This window comes from Nannobrachium achirus (genome assembly GCF_963921795.1).
Source record: "Nannobrachium achirus genome assembly, chromosome: 15".
NCBI lineage: Eukaryota > Metazoa > Chordata > Actinopteri > Myctophiformes > Myctophidae > Nannobrachium > Nannobrachium achirus.
In genome coordinates, this window is record NC_137822.1 from 10,169,796 (window position 1) to 10,194,162 (window position 24,367).

The 24,367-nt window shown below is 42.8% G+C and overlaps 1 protein-coding gene across 1 annotated transcript; it reads right to left on the bottom strand.

Moving 5' to 3' along the window:
- Window positions 1-1,827: 1,827 nt before the first annotated feature.
- On the bottom strand, window positions 1,828-22,857 carry LOC308299590 (MAM domain-containing protein 2-like; the record flags this gene model as incomplete). Its single annotated transcript, XM_080743385.1, has 16 exons — window positions 1,828-1,880; window positions 2,731-2,815; window positions 3,135-3,388; window positions 5,519-5,674; window positions 6,435-6,531; window positions 8,687-8,832; window positions 9,473-9,592; window positions 10,524-10,670; window positions 11,134-11,227; window positions 13,488-13,765; window positions 14,582-14,719; window positions 16,148-16,232; window positions 17,753-17,869; window positions 18,981-19,141; window positions 22,533-22,643; window positions 22,827-22,857. The coding sequence occupies 16 exons, from the start codon at window positions 22,855-22,857 to the stop codon at window positions 1,828-1,830; spliced, it is 2,073 nt and encodes a 690-aa protein (XP_080599511.1).
- Window positions 22,858-24,367: the final 1,510 nt, after the last annotated feature.

Sequence of the window (24,367 nt, forward strand, 5' to 3'; positions counted from 1 at the left end):
GGCCTACTGTAAAATAGTTATCTCAGCATTGTGGAATAAGACCTGTGTTCTCTTACATGCCCAATGAATGGGACACTATTTCAATTACTTTACTTATTGCCTGTATAGTGAATTTGTTTATGTAGGTCTACTGTAAAATTATTATCTCAGCATTGTGGAATAAGACCACTTATGTTTTTTAATTATATCTGGGTAGCATATTTTCAGGCGGTCACCATTGTGTAACACAGTGATACTGTAATATGTAATAAGCCTACTGTACTTTTTATTGGCTACTGTATATCAAGTCAGTTACAGGTACAGAAGCCCCTTCTTGAATGGGTCCATTTCAGTTAGACATCTTTAGCTTCATTTGTGTACACTGTACATTTAAATAAAGTGATAACAACAGTGAGGTCGAATAGCCGTTTTCCTTTATTTGAGCGATGAGCATTAATCTAATGCATATACATGTGAAGAAACAACACAATTTAACACCCCCTATTGTTACAATGCAGAAAGAGATGTCGAATAGCGACTACAACAATAAGAGCAACATCACCCCAATGATATGTTTGACTTCATGAAACGGTGCTTACGGTAAATCTTCATATGAATTGCTTATGTTTTACCCATAAACTTAACCACTTGAAAACCACTTGAACCCCAACTAACCTGGGGGGCATATTCACCAAAAAATAGTACATCTACAAGCTCACAACACAAGTGCAAAAAGAGCGTACCAAGTACAATTGCAACTCCGGTCCGTTAAACTACAGTATAAGTATTGAGAGTTTAAGTGGTTCCGTTGTACAGCACATCGTTATATGCTATTTTCATTTTGTGAAACACTCTTGTATGATGAAGAATAGGGCATTCATTTATGAAGATCATAGGCAGTTGAAATACGGAGATACAAGGTTTCTGCCCGACAGCAATGTCATGTGACAAACAGCACTGTAACGTGTGTTGATCGCAGGGTTGGATTGGCTGGGGGCCGGATGGAACCATGCTTTTGATACACCTCCTCATCTGGTTTTTCATTTTTATGGCCGGTGGTGATATGTTTTATCCCTGCTTCTTGTCAGACTGAATTAAATGCATGCAATTCCTTCTGGGAAATGTAGTCTTGTCTGACAATAAGTCCAGTTTTATTATTTAATTAAAGTTGCAGTAAGTCATTGCATTTGTCGACAATAAAATATTCTTCAAGGCCTTGATGGCATCGTAATGCCAGATTTTACATTAGGTTGCATGCTGAAAATAGCTTGTGATTTTGTAGATCTGCTACTTTCGAACCGCAACACCCAGACGCAACCAAACATCAAATGACTTGTCTTTTAGTCTCTCTTCTCATTTTTATTTAGTTTTTTTAGTGTTTGTTAATGAAAAACAAAACACCTCAACATGTATTTTCTGCTTCCAAAGAGCTGGAGAGACGGGGAGACACCTGTTACTGACACTCTAATAGCAAGCAATGATTACTACTGGAGTAGTTGGTATTTACTGGAGAGATTTAATTTAACACACAACCTTTTGTTTAAAGGCAGCGCCTTTAAAATGTACCACATTAACCCTGGCATCCCTATTTCGGAAAAATCTGTCAACGTGAGGGGGGGAGGAGCAGGTCTACAAACTCACAGCAAACAACGGATCGAGCCGTTGTGGGTTTGTAGATCGGCTATTCCTATTTGTCTTTAAACAAACTATAGGGCTGTAGGGCCTAAGTGCCTAATAAAATGTCTGTCCCCCTTTGTTTTGTTTTTGTACAAATCAAACCCTAATAATTGAGAGCGTTGACTTAAAAAAATGAAAAGAAGAAGGATTCCACATCCTGCTCCGTCCGTTCTACTCAATCTCATTTGAGATAGCAGAGGATGGGGTGGCTCTGATCTCGCTTTCTGTAGTGGAAACAAACAAAGTACATTAATCAGGAAATTATTTCAGACAAGAGTAGCTCACATTTATCTGCAGGAGAGATTCATATGTATCAGTAGGCCTATCAGATGATGGTCAATAAATAGGGAAAATCCCGCTTGGCCGGTGTAGCGATAGGGCGGTGTAGCGACGGCGAAGTGGACTAACAGTGGCAAATGTACGAACGGGCTCTCCTACCGTACTGATGAGCAATACAATGGTTATATGTCACAGTTATTGTCCACGACATTGCAAGCGGCGCGAAGGCCAGCGGACCTTGGTCCTGCTCTTCGCGCCCGAGCGCCGCAGGCGCGAGTGCCCGCAGTTACCCCCAGTTACGAAGCCGTGGTGAATGCAATCGTTATAAACGCATGAATGGGATGAAGATCGCTTGCTTTACAGTCTGTTGGAAAGGCTCCCCCTGTTACCGCCTTATCGCTACACCGCCTTATCGCTACACCGCCCAAACGGGACTAGCCCAATAAATATTGTTGCTGTCAACATAAAGCTTTTTTTCCCTCATTTTCACATTTAAATTTAAATTAAACACACTCGCCCCCATAAAATGTCACACAAAAGTAGCAAAAATAGATGAAATACCAGCTCACACTACTAAAGTGAAAGTGGGTAAGTGTGTCTGATGTTTTTTTAACCAATGAAACATATTAACAACATATTAACAACATATTAACAAACATATTAACAACAGCTTGTGACTAAATAATAAACTAGTGGATTCATTGGAACACAGGTTCTTTTTAATATTTCCTGAAAAGTAACCCTTTTGCACACTTGTTTCCACCCAACAGTGACAAATATGATAAGCATGTTTACCTGGGCATGGTCCACTCTCAAATATAATGTCATCAATGGCGATGTCACTCCTTACCGATGAACCTCTGGTGGCATCAAACACAATCTGGAAAGGGAGGAGAAAAAAAAACTCTAATTAGCATAATACAGGTAGCACATAGGGTAACGTAAAATCATTCATTTCTTTACATTATGATTTGTACTAGTCAATTAACCAGTTTCAACCTGGCGTCCCTATTTTGAGCATGTCATTATAGGAGAAAAAAAATAAATAATATTTTATGTATTTTTGACAGACTTGTTTTCCTTATGGTCTCTAATAAGGGCATGTGCCTCAAATGCCAAATATATATAATGGACTGTGATGTGAAAGAGGTTGAAAAGCCCTGTTTTAGCACATTCTTTGTTTCCAGTGTTGTTCTTGCCTGGTGTAGCTGGTCAGTCTGGTACTCCACGGCGGCCCTCAGCCAGGTGATGCTCTGCTCGCCGCTGCGTTGCCATAGCAACGTGTCCTCCCCGGCCTGGTGCAGGTAGACCCTGAGCTGGCCACTCCCCGAGCCGTACATGTGGTAGTAGAAGGACAGGCACTGGGACCCCCGGGACCCCCTCAGCGGCTGGGACAGCAGCCGGGCGTTCTGACCCGACAGCATGGCCGACGCCTCGATGTGCATGTAGTACCCTGTCAATCAATACAATCAATAGATGATCTACAAACTCACAATGCGGTGCGACGCATTGTGCGCTTGTAGATCATTAGTTTGGGTCCCGGGCAAACGTCTAATCTCTCTTTTGGGTCTCGGCCTGAAAGGTTTGGGAACCACTGTGGCCTAGGGTAGGTACCCTCACTAAAACATGCAGTAATCCTGGTCTCTATAACGCCTCCCCCTGGTCACCCAGGGCACCTGATGGAGGGGAAAGGAACTGGTTGGAATAATGTGTTCCTTCCACACTCTACGTCCTACTGGGGAAACTCCCCCGTCAGGTGATAAGAAGCGGCTTCCACACTCCTCATGCATTAAAGGAAGCATGAGCTCAGTTCAGGGCTCTCCCCAAAATGGCAAAGGGCGAGTAGCGCCCAGGATTACAGTTTAAGCAGTTGGCAATGACTGTGTGAATAAATGGGTTACAAATCTGTGGGATAAAAAAAAAGTTCTATATTCTGAGGAGTTCTCTCTCCTTATTAGATTTGTTTGGTATCCTGTCATGAGAATTTATTTTCTGTTTATTGGAAGACCACATAGCTGAACAAACTGTCAAACTCTGTCAGCGCTATTTAACACTTAAATTATTTTTAATGAATGTAATTGGATTCATTTGGTTCCAATTTTAAACTCGTTAGAGTTGACAAACGTATGAAAACATGTCAGTACTGAGTTACATCATCACAGAAAAATGAAACTTTACTCTCTGTAATTGCTAGGCAATGACGTTATGTTTTGCATTTTGCCCAGTACCATATGGTAGGCTACTAGAGCTAGAACCATTTGATTTTTAGAATACATTACCAAACATCTGGTTAAATGCCATTACTAAATCATATAAATATGCTTCACAACAGAACTGGTCAGGTAATAAATCAAGCTTTCTTCCAGCATCAGGACTAGATTTCTAAGCAAGGGATCATTTATGGACAGCCGGTCATTATTGAGAAATAAAACCTGACAGGGAGGTTTTATTTCTCAATAATCACTTAATAAATTCATTAATAAATGTACCCAAAAGTAACAACAAAAAGAAGTTCCTTGCTTACCGTAATATACCGGTTACTGCACATCTATTTCTCACTTCAAATGTTTTCAAAAACGTTCAAAGGGCAATCTTTAGTTGTAAATGATATTGTGTGTTTGTTTACATGGCCATCATTTAAGATACAGCATAAAATTCAAGCAGCGGCACTGAGCGCAGCCAGGTTCTCTGAGCCTGGCTCATTATCCTAGGTGGCATAGTGCCAGTCAGTTGTTCACTTCTGTTGGTGTGCCCACCTGTGAGGCCCTGTTAATTTAAGGCAACTAATTTAAAATTGTATGCAGCGCCTGGAAGTGTCATCATAGTGGGCTAACAAGCCCTATAAAAAGCTGTTATCGGGTCACATCCAGGCTACGCAAGCACTGGCTCAGCAGCCTGCTGCTGATTAGGCAGGATTGCTGCACTATATCGTCGTTGTAGGGTGAAAACCTTGTATGTCCAACACCGTTCGTTTTGCATTTATCATTTTAAAAATGATTTAAACTACTGAAAACAGCCGATCTACAAGCACACAACGCCTCGCACCGCGAGGCGTTGTGTGCTTGTAGATCTGCTGTTTTCACTACTTTCGTGCGACGGCCTTGTACGATGAAGCAGGGCTTTGCTTTGCGAAAGAACAGACACATTTGAAACTTGGAGATACAAGGTTTCTGCCCGACACAGACGATATAAAGAAATAGGATAAGGAAATCTGGAGGTCTCAGTTGGAACTGTTACCCCCGCGACCCAATTCCGGATAAGCGGTTGAAGATGGATGGATGGATGGATGGATGCTGCACTATTGTACTTTTTTGGTATATTTTTTTCCCACATTGTATGTCTCTTATGTTTATATATTATATTATATTATATTATATTATATTATATTATATTATATTATATTATATTTTATTATATTGTATTATATTATATTATGTTATGTTATGTTATATTTTGTGCTATATGGACTGAATTCAGCGTTTGACCAATCAGAATCAAGCATCCAAACAAGCCGTGTAAAGTAATGAATATAGATAAACCATGGATACTAAACATTACCATGTGGACGTCACAGAACCCTCACCTAGCCCTGTAGTGTGATCCCCTCGGGGTCCAGTGTAGGAGGTGGGGGTCTGTCCTCTCCTCTGTTCCCAGTCACCGGCGTCTTTGTGTTTTTCCTGAGTGTAGCCACAGAGACCTGCCTCAAAGTCACAGTGTCCTGGGACAGACAGCTGTGGTCCTGTCAACGCAAAAACATGGGATGGGATGGCCACACGGAGCCTGGTAGAATAAGGCACACTCACTCACAGTAACATTGTTGATTTATTTAAACCTCTTTCAACCGGCGTCCCTATTTCGGGCATGTGATTATTGGTGACAAATGAGTTAAAAAAATCAAACCTCGGTTCGAAGTGGAGCGGTGAATTTGAGCAGCTGTACCCTATGTGAGTGAGTGATTGAGTGAGTAAACTGTGCCTGTGAGTGAGGGGTGAGTGTGCCTGGCCTGCACAAAACAGCACCCCTCCTTTAACTAGTGTGTTGTGTGTGGCCACTCAAGGTATTGCCAGGCTACGGACATGGCCAGCCAGCCACCCAGCCACCCACCCAGCCAGCCAGCCAGCCACCCACCCACATACCCACGGACATACCTGTCTATTGGGAGCGCTTTCACCGCTCCAAAAAGAAAGAAAAGGTCTACATTTTCTAAGATTCTTTTAATTTAATTTAAGATATTTAATAGCCAATTTCAACCTCACAACCGTCACATTGTGACTCGTGAGCAGCAGTAGCTACAATAAATTAATAATAGATTATTATATGAATGTGTCTTGATATGAATGTGTTTCCTTTCCAGTTCAAAGCTATGGGGAAATGAAACGGAACAGAAACTAGTGGGTACGCTGCCACCTTCTGGAAAATCTGGGACAACAGAACCACAGATATAGAAAGCATGCCTATGTCTACAGAACAGTGCACAGAGCTTAAGATCTCATAATTACCTGCTGTCATCTCACAGTCTCCGAGGCTTACTCTGATGTCATCCAGAGCAACAGAACCACAGTCCCAGAAGCTTACACATGTACTGACAAACACCACCTGGGCAGAAAGGACAAGGAACACATCATGACTGTCCTGTCTCCTCATTGGCTTTGATAGTTCAGACGTGATCACTTAAACCCTCTACTAGTGTTAGTGAAACGGACTTTACTTGAACGTCTTTTTCCGTCTACACACCATTATCTCTTCACCCCAAAATAAAACGTGTTTAGATCGGCCTTTTTTTGCTGAATGTTCTCCCCAGAATGGGCATGCTGGAGTTCAATTTCTTCCTTATACAGGATTTAGTTGGTGAGATAAATTAGACTTAATTCACATTAATTTAAACTGTTTGTGTCACAGACTGGGAATATTAGATGGCGATAATGCAACGTCATTTACCGCCCAAAGTCTTTGCATTGGACGATTCCGCTATGCTGTTATTTTCTTTAATTTCAGAATTGTTTCCATCCAGTTTCAGCCCATACATTGAATCCAGATGTCCCCAGATGTCTCTGATCGCCTGGCTACGCAAGGCTAGTTCAAACAGTTTGATTAATCTCATGATTGTATAGGGCTAGGCTGTGCGTGTTGTTGATCGATAATGTTGGGCCTGTTAGGGCCATGTTTGTCTTGTTTGTGTTTGAATACTTGTACATAGAAACTCCTTGGAGGGGACCAATAACTCATTATTCAGATGACAATGACTTGCAATGGCTTAAGATATTAAAACTGTGTTTGACACTGTTACCTAGGAGAGAGAAGAAAAAAGCCTGCTGAGGGAGATAGAACTTTGAGTAGTTTGGCATGTGGGTGGATGTAACCATGTCATCCAACAGCTGTTATCTAATATGCTGGACTCAAACCAAAGATGACCGAGAACAGAGAAGATGTGTCCTGTGAGAAATCAGCGCTCCGTACGATCAAAGGTTCAGCATTTTTTGCTAAATGTTCCCTCTAGAATAGGGATACTGGGGTTCAAATGATTTAATGTCAGTATAAAGTTATCCGTCCAAATGGAAACCCTATACCCTAGCATGTCATATTATATTTTAGCGGGCAAGATTGCCATAATATGCACTGTAACATGACATAAATTTAAGGTTCTATAAAAGTACAGTATCAATCTAATGCATGGGTTGCGTGGAAGAAAAGGTTATTTACAGCAGTGCCCTGAAAAAAAAGATTGAGAACCATTATAGATCGCATTAATTTAGTTCACAGTAATGTAAAGTATACATGACACACAGTTAACAGGCAAAACATGCATAAAAAACAAACAAAAAAAACACCAGTGTCCCACTTTGAGTCCCTATTCCGGGGTGAACATTCGGGAAAATAGACAATCTACAAGCTCACAGATCTTACCTCTATAGATATTTTGTGTAGAGGGACAAAATTGAGGTATAGACCCCTGGGGGACCACAGTGAACAAAGTATATAATGTTAAGTGTTAAATATCTAAGCGTTAAAGGTGAATTCCGAACTAGCCATTTTACCACGTTAATCTGATGTTATGATAACCATGAACGATTGGAACAAGTTTATTATAATTTATTTGTCATCTTGAGTCCTCTGCAGCTCTGACCACGACATCATGCTCCGGCTTCAAGACCCTGAACTCTGAACTAAGTAAGATCTGCACATGGCTTAACGACAACACATTATCAGTTCACCTGGGCAAAACTGAATCCATCCTCTTTGGTTCAAATCATAACCCCAAAAAGGTAGATAATTTCACAATCAAAGTGGGTGGCAAGGTTATAACACGTAAAAAAGAAGTTTCCTCCTTAGGATGTATCCTTGAAGCTAATCTTTCCAGCAAAAAGATGGTAATTAATAAAATCAACCACAAATCATACCACACTAACAGAATCCATGTATGGCCAAGACAGACAGCCAAGACAGCCCATTACTCTAAATCGCTTATTTGTATCGCTCGACAATTCTTTTTTTGTTTGTTTGCATCTTACTTTCATAATGGGAGAAATGTCTTCAAAGAGTCTCTGGGGAGCTGCTGTAAAAAGGCAAACTGCCTGGGTGAATGGATGGAATAACATCAGATGCAGTAAGAAAAGCACTCGTCCGGAATTCTCTTTTAAGTCTTAATTTCTATAATGATTAATCCATCCAACAATGCTCATTGGTCCGTCTGTCTATCATCAACCTCGGAGTCCCTGACACTGTGACAGTTTATGAAAGCAGTTCTGTTCACCATGGCTGGCTGTGATGTCTGGAAGGTGACGTCTCCTGCAAACCAGATGCCAGTGGACTTCTCCCCCTGAGTCCAGATCTTCTCCTGCCTGTTGGACTGGTGGTGCTGCAGATACACAGCCAGGGCCCGGCCCGTCTGGTTGAAACCTGGAGTTGTGATCAAAAGCGTGCATGAGAAAGTGAATGAGAAATGATCATCTCTAATATAACAGTATTATGTAGGTCTACTTAAAACATATCATTTGTAAAAATAAAAATAAAGTACTTTTACCTTTTTTGAAATTTGTACTTGTACTTATTTGCTACTTTTCTTTCTTGTTTGCAAGTGAATAATACTATTTTGAGAGAGGACATGAGCTTTCCTGCTTGGTCCAAGTAAAAAAATAATTGTGCATTCAAATGTGGTTGTATCCAACAGAAATGGTGCGCTTCTTGGCAAATGATATCCCTGCTCTTTAGTGGTAATAACATGCTTTGAAAACTGACACTATTGTTTCAGGTGGGTCTATGATGGATGCACCGACACAATAGCGGTGTTCCCCAGTTTGCTCGTAGTCAGGATGGTGGTCCCTGGGTCAAAATCTGTTGAATACCCCTGATCTAGACCAGGGATTCCCAAACTTTTTTGGCTCAGGGCACCCCTATACAGATTTCTTTTTTCCATCCGAGGCACCCCTACGTTATATTCATAATTTTCACTCCCAGCACCTTATACAGGCGAGTTTCTTTCCGGCGACTCTTCTGGTATTGGTTTTAGGCCAGTGTAGTTTCTGCTTGCCACACTCACCCCTCAGAGAGAAGTAGAAGCTCAGACAGTACTTCATATTGCCAGCCAGAACTGGCCCGGTCAGCCTGCTGACGTAGCCGGAGCGCAGGCTCAGGCGCGAGTGAGCCAAGAGGAAAGATCCTGCAGGGGAAAGAAAAGAAGAGCCTCTTTTATTTTCTTGCAAAACTGTCACTTCCTCTCAGCCTGCTGGTCACGGAATGTTCTCTCTCTCTCTCTCTCTCACACACACACACACACACACACACACACACACACACACACACACACACACACACATGGCACCTGGCTTTGATCTCCGTTTCATCTCTGAAATCTGAAATGTTTTATTCAGCTACTGAGACACAGTTTAAGATTACAAATGACACATAGAGATAGTTCATCCAAAAAATATATATATTATTTTCCGATCGATTACTCAGCCCATGGAGACTAGATGGATATTTTTTTTGTTTTTGTCAAATTTCTAAGCCAATAATTTGATGGCTAGCAGTGGTTCCCTATGGAGACACAAAGCGTCTGCTTTGTTCCTTATGGAGACACAAAGAGTCTCCTCAAATTATTGGCTTAGGAATGCAACAAAAACTAAAAAAATATCCATCAATTCATGGGGTGATTTCTTTGGTTGAACTATCCATTTAAGTCCAGAATCAGTGCTGGACGATATTAGAGATTTATAGAGCTAGATAGTAGCTGAGTAGAATTAGTATATACAGCATATTTTTTTAATTGAAATACTCAACTGCTTAAGTACAGTACTTGATGAAATGTATACTTGGTTACTTTACACCAGTGGTTCCCAAACTTTTGAACTCGAGAGTCGAGACCCAAAAGAGAAATTAGACGTTTGCCCGGGATCCACACTTGTGAAAATAGCAGATCTACAAGTTCACAACGCGTTGCTTCGCGCAGCGTTGTGAGCTTGTAGATCGGCGTGGGGATTCTTTTGGGGGGGAAGGGAAAATCCTTTGATTGATGAATTGGTCCGTGACCCACAATGGGTCCTGACCCACAGTCTGGGAACCACTGCTTTACACCACTGTGTAATTCCAACCTGCCCCTGTGGTGTGATCTCCATTCCTGAATATGTTGGGTTTGACAGACAGTCGTTTCCATGTTGAACCCAACATGTGGTCCTGAGTGTAACGGCAGAACCCCAGCTCAAAGTCACAGTTGGCAATGGAGGGGTCGAAGGTCGGCTCTGTGGAATAAAACGGCTCAAATCAGCCAGTGCATGTTTTACAAAAATACAGCACACTGTGTCAGTGTCTCACAATCTTGACCAAAAGAAGAACAACATTACTTTGCAAGAACAAATGTTTGTGTAACCCTAACACAGCGCACAAGAAATACATGTAGTATGACACTGTTTGGCCTAGTAATTTGCTCGAATAGCTGCGTACGCGCACGCACACACGCACGCACGCACGCACGCACGCACGCACGCACGCACGCACGCACACACACACAAACACACACACACACACAGACACACACACACAAACACACACACACACACACACACACACACCAGGAGGAGCAGCAGCAGAAAGAAATCCCTCCAGGGATATACAACAATAATAAATAGCAGATGGAGTGCCACTGGTGACGTAGACATTTTATTACCCTGAGCAAACTGAACATGACCAGCCTAAATATCCCACCTGTGTCCTCGCTACAGAACTCAGGAGAGAAGGAGATGTCATCAATGGCAACATGGCCGCCTCTGGGACTGTTAAAGGCCACTTCAAAGACCACCTAAAGACACATAAATAAATATACGTAATATGTGTGTGTTTTTGACACGCACGCACGCGCAAGCACACACCCACGCACGCGCGCACACACACACACACACACACACACACACACACACTGCGCACGCACTTACACACGCTTTCACATTTAACAAGACATTCTTGAACAAAAAACAATATTACCTTGGGAAACTCAACCACATACCGCTACACCAAATGTTTGTTCTCATTGTTTTATATGTGATACAGTAATTTAGTCAATGCCTTAGCTCTTTAGCCTGGGCATTCCTGCAATCTGCAGGACTCCCTGCAAACCCCATGTAACTATTTTCCTGAAAGTGTATATTGGAAGTCCAAATTTCTCAACTGTATGTGACTGTCCACTGTATCTACTGTATGTTGTAGGCATATCTCTGTAAGGCATAATCTCTCTCAAACTCCTCACAACAACAATAAATGTAGACAGATATATTAGAAAAAAGCAGACTGGTCCGGGCACCTAGGCTCCTATGTAGCCTGACGAGTCCCATCGAGTCCCGTTACCGAGAATTTTTACTGCACCTGTTTCCTGTCAATCTACACTACACGCTATAAATAAAGCCATAAAAGCCCCCAAAAATATCTTTAAAGAGAACAAAGCAGACTAAAAATAAAATAACACCAGAAGTACAGTGCAGCCTTCTGATGTACGGGACATTTGTTTTCCTTAAGCCCTGTAAAGCTTTGTACTTGGACAGCTTTTTTTTTTCTGTCTACACTAAATCTCTTTGCAAAAACAAATTGTTGATCTACAAGCTCACTACGCCTAGCAACGCAACTGTGTCATATCTAGGAGCACCAGCACAGCAGAGCTACTTGAGGCGGCAGTTAAACTTAGGTCAATAAAAACTCTCAGAAGAGTTTACTGTGGCTTGGTTTATAGCCTGACTGGAACTTTTCATGAATGCCATAATTCAGTGGTTCTCAACCAGTGGTCCAGGGACCACCAGTGGTCCTTGAGGGGGTTCCAGGTGGTCCCCATAAATGATGGAGAGTTGGTAACCAAATGGAGCCTTATAGATATTTAACCCTTGAGAGTGTAAAATGAAACCAAATGGATCCTTACCCTTGTTATTTTAATCAACGTTTGCCTGGTATCTCTCCTATGGTACCACATCAATACAGCATGGAATTGTGGACAAAATATTATCCAACAATAACAACATAAGTGTTGGTATGAGAGGCTAAATCTCATCAAATGGTGGTCTGTGACTCAAAAGCCGAATAAATAATAGACCTTGATGAGAAAAAGGTTGAAAACCACTGCCATAATTGGTTAAAAATGACTGTAGCTGAAGATAGACTACTCTACAAAAACAGCTGCTGGGAGATGGGCCTATATGGAGGGGTCAAAAATAAAATGTATTATTTTTGATTAAGGGCTGGACCACGGTGTGATTAAAAGCAGCTGGAACAGATCCTGAGCTGAGGCAGGTATTAACCAGTAATAAAATACTTAGCCCAACAGAATGGAAAACTTCTTCAAGGAGACAGGAATGCTATCTGAAGGGCACTGTTTGACAAGTTCTAGTGCCTGGATCTTTCATAAGAGAGGGACTCTGGTCAATGAAGTATATATCAGGTGCTTTGGTGCACAAAGGGCATACTTTATGATATATTTATATTTATATATCATTTTAAAGGGCTGTGCAAGGTATGCACGCTACTTGGTATCACGGAGGCTGTTGAAAGGCTGTTGAGGATGTTGAAACACCCGGAACGTCCCTTGATCTCAGGCACGTCACTGAAGATGTGTCCCAGAGTCCCAGTGCATCTTAGGATGTGTCTTTCATTCATTTCATTCTATACACATTCTATCAGATGGTAAAAGAATATGGTCATTATACTTTTTACTCATGGTAAATGGTGCATTTATATAGCGCTTTTTTTGTACATTCGTACACAGATGGCGGAGAAAACCATGCAAGGCACCAACCTGCACACCGGGAGAAATTAGGGTTTCAGTGTCTTGCTCAAGGACACTTTGTCATTAAGCCTGGGATCGAACTGGGAACCTCGTGGTTCCCATCCGGCCATTAGATTTTGTTTGTTCTTTATTCATGCAATTATTAAAATTCATTGAATTTGTTTTTGAAAATTTCGAATAATTAGAAAACGTATAACCAAAAATAAAGGGATATTTACTCGTGACCAATACAAATTGTTTTCGGGGCCTACAAATGGGTCACGACCTACTGTTAGGGAAACACAGCGTGACTAACCTGTAGAGGATACGGGGCCTTGAGATCCACCTGCACGGGGATCCACTGGCCCGGGGCCACGGCCCACACGCTCTGGTTCTCCGGGCCTGCTTTCCACAGCTCCTGGTACTGACCCATCTGGTCCCTGGCGTAGATGGAGAACAGGTAGCCTATCTCCTCTCCCCGCTGGTACTGGAAGCTCAGGCACCCGGACATGGGCACCCTGGTCATCGGAGACATCAGCTTGGCCACTTCCTTGAAGGTCTTGGCGTACGTGGAGTCCACGTACATGTAGTGGCCTGGAGCACAGATTGAAGAAGAGATAATATCATGCAAGATGATTATAATAATAATAACTTTGGAATATTAATCTAATGCATGGGTCTTCAACAGGGGGTCCGGGATCCCTAAGGGGTCCTCAGAAATCTTTGAGTGATAGTAAAAAAAGATTCCTCCTTTTTTATATTAACCACTTGAACCCTAGCATCCATATTCGGAGTAGGCTACTTTTGCTGTAAATAGCAGATCTACAAGCTCACAACGCCTCGCAGCGCGAGGCGTTGTGAGCTTGTAGATCGGCTATTTTCGGCAAAGAGCTTTGGTGTAGAGGGGAAAAAGAGCAGACTAAGTACAGAGTGAAAGGACAAGTTTATTAAGTATTGACGGTTCAAGTGGTTAAATATCTGAAAACACAAATTGACACAAATCCAAAATACACTAATGATTGTGCTGTCAAACAATGAAACTACCGGTATATGGAATCTATGAACAGGTTGTGGGGGCTGCTTCATCTCTCTCTCAACTTAGGGGTCCTTGGCCTGAAAATATTTAAGACCCCTGATCTAATGACATATCGACGTGGGGCAGAAACTTCTAATCTCCTTATTCTTTTTTTTTTTGTTACTTTTTGTGTTTTTTCGTAAATGAATACCCTACTTGATCATACGTGACAGCGTCACACAAAATGACAAGTATCAAAAGTAGCAGATCTGCAAGCTCGAAACTTGAGCTTCAGTTTGTAGATCTGTTATTTTAGCAATTTTTAATTTGAATCCTGAAAAGTATCTTTCCCACCCCGCAGAGGCGATGTACAATATTGTGTAAATGTGACAGACCTGTTCTGTTGTTGTATGTGTGGTCCACTGGCAGATTGCTTCGTGGGACATGGGACATGCCGCCCCCCACATACCAGTTAACGTTGGTATTCCACTGATTGCTGTATCCACACAGGTGGGACTCCTCAAAGTCACATTCTAGAGGAAGAGAGGAAGAGAAATCAGCAACATGTCCATGGCACAAGATCTTTTCAAATAGTCGTCTTTGGCCTACACTCATTTTGGGTTGTTTTTCATTTTGGGTCGAATATTTTTCTTCTCTCAGTGAACACGAGTCATGTCTTCTGCACCATAGAAGGAATAGTAACCCGAACAGTGACTTCAACCAGCTTCATTATAAGGTGTTATTGAGTTTATAAGAGTTGTTAATAAAAGTGGAAAAAAACTCAAAAGAGGCAGTGTTACTGTGTGAAGTGAAATGTAATGAGAAATACAGTACAATAACATTTTAAATGTAATGTTTGCAATATTTGCTTGCATACAATGAATGCAGTACAAGTATACATTACATTTAAGACCATAACGTGTTCTACATTACATTTAAGAACATGAAGTGTTCTATGCACAATAGTAGGAACCACCCCAAGCCCGTGGAGCTTTTGGGCTAATAAGCCCCGGATCTGGTAAAATCCTAGCTCCAGCTCCACCCCTGTTGTTATTGGAAACGTACAAGGTCGATCAGTCCTGACAAATGTGGTCTCCTGGGGCCTAGATTTCAAAATGAATAACAAACCCACAAAACCCCACAATGTTGCAGCTTATCATTGGTTCTCAAACGTTACCACTAGTAAACGTACGTTTGGGAGCAGAAATTGGTATGCAGACTATTTTTTATTCTTATCTATTGTAACTTCATGGACCCCCATAACTATGAGAGTGCACAAATGGAACCATTTTGTGCACTCTCAGAGTTACAGATCTGTATGGGTCCATTTGGAACCCCCTCAAAGAACCCTGGAACCCCTACTTTGAGAACCTCTGGTTTATATTGTTTTGCTTGATGCTCGATGTATAGCAGAATATGTAATTTAACTGGATTATGTAGCTAGCTAATGTCAACTGACAGTAGGCTATGTGTGTTTAGAATGGACTTGGCAAACATGTCAGTTACCCTTAACCTGAGAAAGAAAGAGACAAAGAGAGAGAGAGAGAGAGAGAGAGAGAGAGAGAGAGAGAGAGAGAGAGAGAGGAGAGATGTGCTATAGATGTATACACATTCACTCCTTCAAATACGTGAGACGGGTGGAAATCTTGTATGTCCAAAACCGTTTGTTTTGTATTTATCACTTTAGAAATGATTTAAAATAGTGAAAATAGCCGATCTACAAGCACACGTGCGAGGCGTTGTGTGCTTGTAGATCGGCTAATTTCACTAGTCTTGTGCGATAGCCTTGTATGATGAAGCAGGGCTTTATTTTACGAAAAAACGTACACATTTGAAACTTGGAGATACAAGGTTTCTGCCCGACAACGACGATATGCATGCCGACATGCATGTGCTATACGTTAAAACACATTTTCACTCCTTCAGATACGTGAGAGTGATTCATTTACGAGGCCACTGACCCAAGCAGTATCCGGGGCTGATGTGGATCTGGAAGACGGCCACACTGCTCCCAGGTCTCTCACCAGGCCTGCCTTCAATGACCAGCTTAACCAGCAGCACATGTTCGGTCATATATCCAGCAACGGTGTGGAGTGACAGAGGAATAACATTAAAACACCATACTGTACAGAGAGAGAGGACCTGTGAGATGATGACGCATGGAGGTTCAGTCTGAGTGCACGCCTGAAGCCTCACGGGTATCTGCACGTCATTATTTATCAAGGCACGAAATGAAAATGTCTACGATTCGCTTGCAACAAACGGCAATCATGTCACTAATGTTTCTGTAGGACAGAGGTTCTCAAACCTTTTAATCTCAGGGACCCCCCCACCACCCCACCCCCGCTCCAGTTTGATATGCATCAGAGCCACACACAGACCCCCATAACTCTCTGAGTTACCGGTATAGACCCCTAAAGGTTCTATTTGCTTCCTAACTATCAATCACCTGGAACACTCTCAAGGACCCCCTTGCCCTTGGGGCACCGCACTTTGGGAACCACTAATATAGGAAATGAGGTCAGACTATATGTGCTGTAAATGTATGCTTATGTGTGCAGCGTACATGCATGTACCGTTGTGTATGCCTGCACCATGCATGCATACGCGGTGTTTAGAGTAGTCCCAGATCAGTCTGAAGAAACGCAGAGTTAAATGACAGGCTTATTTTAGCTATGGCCTATTGAGGTCAACCCATGCCTGCACTAGAAGTGTTTATGCTATTAGGGGCCTCTATATGCACATAGCAGAGACATGCTCTGTCATCATGTAAGTCTCGACACCACATTTGGACTGCACTATAAGGTAATATAAACACTATGGGGATCCACAGCACAGTGTCAGACAGGGTCCCCTAAACACACACGGTTAAGACAGGAAATGTCCGTGCACAGTATAATGCTCTCCTGTGCTTCTTTGAGATATTGTTGAGCGGTGGTTACACCGTCTCCTATACGTGGCCGTGTGTGTATGCGTGTGTGTGTGCGTGTGTGTCTGTATGTAGCCTGCAGGCCTGCAGTACCTTTTATGACCACACATGTTAAGGGAGGGGCGCTGTTGTTCAGGCCAGGCCAGACCAGGCACACACACACACACGCACACACACACACACCGCTCAGTTCACACGGGTGTGATTTTTGAATAAAGCACGGGAGAGCGTGATCCTGTGTGCGAACATTTCCATTCCACATTTTCTTTGGCCCAGCACTATGGTTGTTTCAAGGACTGTGGGGATGTGCATGTTATCCTCCCTCCCTCTGTTCTTTGAACACTCATCCACAGATAGGACAGACAGAAAGAAAGAAAGAGAATTCTTTTCATTATATACTTTGGGGCCTCCAGTTTTAACAGGCCCGTAGACCGCAACGACCTAGTCTTAGGGCGATCATAAACCTCTAAAAGTTCAGAGAGACACTGGGGTGCCAACCCATTCGGTGATTTAAAAACAAACCATAAAATCTTAGAATCAATTAAAGAAAGTAAGAAAGAAAGAAGCTGTTTTAATCTGGACCTCCTGGTTAAATAAAAGCTCTATAATAAGAAGTAGGCTACAGCATGTATCTTACCCTGTAAGGCTGGTCAGTGTTCTTCAGGTCCATGGTGGCGATGACCCAGCTGTCTGAGGGGCTCTGGCTGCTCCACATGGGCCTGTCGAAGCTCTTCCCCTCCAGGCGCCTCTGGACCTGCCGTGGGTCACATTTACAAGCACAATGTTTGAGGAAGAGAAGAAACACTGAGGCCAACCGGGTGCTCACTGCAGATAACATAAAAAAAAAAGAAAACAACGTATTGTATTGAAGTGTATTGTAGGTGCTTCCATATAGGATCAGTGGGAATGTAGACTTAAAAGGGAAGAGGAGATCCGAGCTCTCAAAAGATGTGGAGGAGAGAAAGTTATAAAACTAATTTTATTCTATAAAAACATGTTTCGACCGTTTAAGCTCTTCATCAGGGCAAGAACTGGAATGCAATGTTGAGGTACCTTTACTTTACTTGAGTATTTTCTGCTCTATGCCTCAGCAGCAATATTGGATAGAAATTGGGCCTCCTCCTTACTTCCTTCACAGGTGATACTAATTGAGGCTCTGTTCCATTCTGGTCAGACAGTCAGGGTGCTGACATTGTGCATGTTGGCTCCCTGGAAACTCTCTGCTACACCAGTGGGACTCAAAGTGTCCTTGAGGTAGTTCCAAATGACGCCTTATGTATACCCTTATACAGGTCGATTTGGTTCCATTTGAAAACTCTCAGAGTTAAGGCCTGTCCATATTATCTCCGAAATGTTCGCTGAGTTGCGATTTCCGACGTGCAAATTTTCGAACTTTCATTCGGTCAGGTGTAGTGCTTTTCAGAAGTCGCAAGTGGCGTCATTTTATAGTCGAACCGGACCTTTTGAATGAAAGGTTCGGTTTCGGTCAAAGTATCCACAACTTTCCCACGTCCCGTCGTGCATTGCGCAGAGGGTGTGCGGCAATTTCCGGCGTCGCAGCCGAGAAAGATCTACAAGCTTACAACGGTTGCATCTGCGACGCGACGTGAGCTTGTATGTCTGCTGTTAACCGGAAGTGTCCCACAGATAATGCTACAGTAAATTCTCGCTGAAACCGGTGGATAGACAGGCTTTTATGGAAGTCGTTGAAATTAAAACGTTTCAGAATCAATGTGTTACATTAAATGGAACAGAGCCTTCATTAGAATCATTGGTAACACCTGTGAAGGAATATAGCTGTGTGCATATACTGTAGCCGACTTTTACTTAAAAGGTAACAAGTGGGAGTACTTCTCCTCACGGACCTGCAGGGATCCTGCCTCAGTGATCTGGTAGACCAGCGTCAGGCAGCTCCAGTCGTCCTGCTCCAGACGAGGACTCTGCAGAATGCCCCTGTTGTCTCTCTGCACCTGGCCTTCACCCGTCTGGAGGTCATCCAGCGACTGCTCCAATGACACAAACCGGCCTGAATGGATAAAGAAGGGACTTTTTTTTGTCGATTTTTCGATTCCCAATCAAAAATCAAGTACAGAGTAGTGATTAAAATAAATATTTTACAAAAGAAATCTGAACTTGTATTCCCTGAAAAAGTCTAATTCTGGAGATTTCAAGAGAAAACTGCAAATTCTTTGCCTTGCATTTTACCTGCACGTGATTTACGGTTGTAATATATATATCAGGGGTCTTCAACAGGGGGTCCGGGACCCCTAGGGGGTCCTCAAAGTTACTACAGGGGGGTTACTAAGGGGTCATTGGCCTGAAAACGTTGAAGACCCCTGATATATATTGTCCCTGCAGTGCAGTTAACCATTCCTCTCATTCCTCCTTTGATGAGAGTCTGAGTTGCTGCTAGTCCGTCATGTATCATTTGTTCCTATTACTAAACTCTCATGCACTCAGTGCGGGCATCCATCCATCCATCCACAACACACACACACACACACACACACACACACACACACACACACACACACACACACACACACACACACACACACACACACACACACACACACACACACACACAAAACTCAACTCTTGACTCAAATTGTCAGTTCTTCTCCGTTGTTCAGAATCTGCATTATCATCAACTATTACCCAGAAAACCACTATGCCTTAGTGCTTTAGCGATGCATTCGACTACCATGACTTCACTCTCTCTCTCTCTCTCTCGTCTCTCTGCCGTTTCCAGAGAGACGTGGAGGAGGAAAGACACAATCAAGGGCTGTTCAATTAACCTCCCAGGTTGACCTTTCTAACAAGAGCCCTATGTGTGCAGAGCACTACCGATGGAAACAGGAAACCAGGGACACTTGACGTATTCCACAGGAAATGAAAGCAGACAGTAGGAATGTCACCTCAGAGAAATGTGAAAAACAAGGACCAAAATACAACAAACTTAGAGTTTTTTTGTGCCTTCAAAATATAAATTCTACATGACCGGGGCTCCCTGTGTCTCTTTATTGGGTCTGCCCCTTTTTTTTCCTCTACACCAAAATGTCCTTGTCGAAAATAGCCTTTCTATAAGCTCTCAACATGTTGCGAGCTTGTAGATCAGCTGTGTTTGAAGAATGTAAGCCCCAACACAGGGATGCTAGGGCCATGTGAGAATAGGGACTTGAGGATTTATTATTTAGGCCTGATAGCCATTGTTTTGAAAAGAGCCTGTCTTGCTTGTTATGGTTCAACATGTCCTTGTAGCAGCCAGTATGACTATGGTCAGATCCCTGTGCTTGTTGGCAGCAGATCTACCGCACCACCGATATCAGTGTAAACATAATTCTCCCCATGATATCATGTACATTAGAGCAGTGTTTCTCAACCTTTTCAGGCCGCGACCCCCAAAATTATCATATTTCAACTGGGGACCCCCAACCTGCACAAGCACTTGGAATTGTAGGAGTTGGCATTACATTTAGTTTGACTCGATCTATTCCATTGTGAAAATAGCAGATCTACTGTGAGGCGTTGTGAGCATGTAGATCGGTTATTTTCACAATTTCTGCCTCCAATATTTGACAATTTGACCAATGTTTCACCAGAGGTACTAAAATTAGTAACAATTTAAGGTCCTTAAATTGTGACTTTATAAATGTGCAGATACTCTATACACTTATACTGTATGTTGGCCAGTTTACTATTGAGTGAGAAAGCAAGGGGGGTCCCGACCCACAGGTTGAGAACCACTGCATTAGAGCATATCGCTGCTGTTGGCCAGAAACCTCCTATCTCCATATTTTAACTTTTTTGTGTTTTTTGAGCAGCGCTCCCGGGAACAGGAGCTAAGCTCCAACATCTGTTTTGTCCGGTTCGAAACCAGTGGGAAAAACGTGTTAAAAATGTCCGGGGCTTACAGTAAGTAAACTGATGCGTGGCCTACTTCTGGCCTAGATATGGCCTACATCTTGGCACAAACGGTGCCAAGATGTAGGCGGTGCCACAAAAAGGTTTGTTGTACGCCCACTCGCCCAGGGTCCCATTGGCCAAGCTTCGCAGGATGCGCTGTGAAGTAGCGCAGTGGTTCTCAGCCTGTGGGTCGGGGGTCCCCAAATTATTTTGGGGGTCCCCAGATGATTAACTTAAAATATGATTATTTTGGGGGTCGTGGCCTGAAAAGGTTGAGAACCAGTGATATAGTGTGACTCTTGATGAAATTAACTCGTGAATAGCTCTGCTCATTTCTAGGCGTAATTTTTTCGTAAATGAACTCCCAGCTTGATCATACATTCATACTACAGTGTCACACAAAAGCATCAAAAGCTGCATATCCGCGAGCTCGAAGTACAGCACGAAGCGATGCATTTTGAGCTTGTAGACCTGTTACTTTTGCTGTTTTTGAATTTGAATCCTGAAACGTAACAGTTTTGGACACAATGAGGTTTCCACCCCCGACAGGGACGATGTCCATCACCACCTAGAATACTGTCTCCTCCTCCTGACTCATCAATTACTGCTGCATGACAGACCGCTAGGGTTCACGTTTTGGGGCTCTTAAACAAAGTACAAAGTAACAACACAAGTCCTTCCATAAAACTGCCATGGCAACGACAACAGCATCTGTCACCATACCTCCGGGGGAAACACAACACGTATTAGTTTAATATCGTCGTTGTCGGGTGAAAAACTTGTATGTCCAAAACCGTTCGTTTTGCATTTATCATTTTAAAAATGACTTAAACTAGTGAAAACAGACAATCTACAAGCACACAACGCCTCACGCTGCGAGGCGTTGTGTGCTTGTAGATCGGCTGTTTTCACTACTTTTGTGCGACGGCCTGTATGATGAAGCAGGGCTTTGCTTGCTGAAAAAAGGTTTACATTTGAAACTTGGAGATACGAGGTTTCTGCCCGACAGTGACGATATGCTATATAAATCAAGGATCTAATTCGAGCTCATCCGCTATAGCTTTGATCACCCTGGACAAGCGCAGGGCTGTCTGGTCTGTGATAACATGGTACCAGCCCAGTTACAGCACACAGATGCCTAAATGTGTTATTTCACTGTCTCCAGATGTTGTTCCTGCTGGATTCTGGAATCAATGCAGTCCAGATGGATTATTATGGTGCGGTGTGGTGAAAAACCACATCAAGTGATAGCACGTAAAGTCAACTGCGACGCAGCCTCGCAAAGAAGGCCCCCGTTTCACTCTAATTCAACAACCACTACAGCAATAAAAACTTTCTCAAAGTCATCTTGACAGAATGTACCTGCCTAAATATTGTTCTGATATAAAGACACCCAGGACAGAGGCTACATCTGATTTTTATCTGTATTAGCGTTAGAGCTACTGTATATGTTGTTTCCTATGCTATGGTTACAACAGACAGTGGGTGGCATCATAAAGTCTCTCCAGTACCATCGTCATTCAGGGTCCAGCTCGTTAACTCTGGGTCTGACGTGTATCCACAGGTGCTGGACTCAAAGTTACAGGACCCTGGCAAAAGCTGGTTCAGGGCTTGGACGGTGACTTAGAAAGGAGAGAGAGAGAGAGAGAGAGAGAGAGAGAGAGAGAGAGAGAGAGAGAGAGAGAGAGAGAGAGAGGGAATGGTAAGTATGAATCATACCAAGTGGCAAATAAACATCAGCCAAAAGTTAAAAGCAGTGCCACTGTAGACCCGTTCCATCTTTGCAGAGCATACAGTATACTCACCAGCGAGAGACAGGAGGTAGAGTGGAAGCATCGCAGAGCTTTTGTGCAGCAAACAGGCCTACCTTGACAGACTTTCTGGATCCTCACAGTACTACTGCACTTCAAGGTATAGAGAGTGTGTGTGTGCATGCATATGTGTGTGCATGCGCGATTGTGTGTGCACGTGCGTGCGTGCTTCCTCAGCAGAAAAAATAAAACTCCCCGAAACTCAAAAAAATATAACCTTTCAGTGTTTATGGCGGTATCCCAGAGTAATATCCCTCTGTGCCACTGTCTCTGAGTGTCTCTCCAGCAGGCAGACTGGCAGCACACTGAGGATTGTTGCATTGGGAAGACTGTGTGCTCTACAGAGGAGGAGGAGAGAAGGACAGAGAGCTGTAAGGAGGAGGGAGGGAGAGAGGGAGTGGGAGCAGGGAGAGAAAAGGCCAGACCGCACCAATGCAACTATACAGGCTCAACTATACAAGCTCGCATCGCGCTGCGATGCTTTGTGAGCTTGGAGGTCAGCTTACAGTAATGGCATGGAATTCAGGTATGTCATGGAAAGAGGGCATTTGCATTTCTTTCACCACTGCATTCATGATTTGGAAATTAAGGGCACTTTTTACAGACGGATAAAAGGGCCTGCAACTATAGTCTGCAACTTTAGTTGCAACTCCTTTAAGGTCAGGCAACTGATATCGAGGATAATGGTTGCAAGTAGTTGCATGTTGCAAGGAGTTGCATTGGTGCGGTCTGACGAGGCAAGGCAAGGGAATTCATTTTGTTTAGCACATTTCAACAAAGGAAGGAAAGGAAACAAAAATAACAAAATAAGTAAAAAATGAATAAATACAGTTACAGTGCAGAGGAGAAAAGAAAGGTTAAGATAAATAACTCCATCGAAGGCAGCAGCAGCCTTTAATTGAGATGCAGAGTAGGAAAGGATTTATAGATGGAATGAGAAAAAAGGACACAGTGAAGGGATGGAAAGAGAAGAGAGCCAGTCAGTGAGGGATGGGGAGAAAGTTATAAGGAAGGAGGGACTGGGAGAGAGAGAGAGAGAGAGAGAGAGAGAGAGAGAGAGAGAGAGAGAGAGAGAGAGAGAGAGAGAGAGAGAGGGTGAGAGTCACTGAAAGAGGAGGCGGAGCTGTATGGAGGAGAGCATGAGACTGAGGGAAGGAGAGAAATATTCAATTCATTAAATTAAAAAAAAAACTAAAATGTAGCCTATCCCTGAGGGGCAATTCTTGAGACAGGCTGTAAAAGTAACCAATTGTTTTGTGTTTGAAAATATTTGAATAAGTATGCAAATATAACTACATAGTTGCATTGCTATAATACTGCAACACAATAAAAAAAAATAGTTCAAAGAAAAAAGGGGAAAATAAAAAACAGTGACACTATAAATGACAAAAAGCAATGACTTCACCAGACCTCACCAGATGGCAATCAGGATGGAGATTTCTGCAGGCATCTGAAGAACGCAGTATGAACGGCAGGGGTGAGAGGCACTGTAGGGGAGCGGGTGAGTGTGTGTGTGTGTAAGGGTGTGCAAGTGT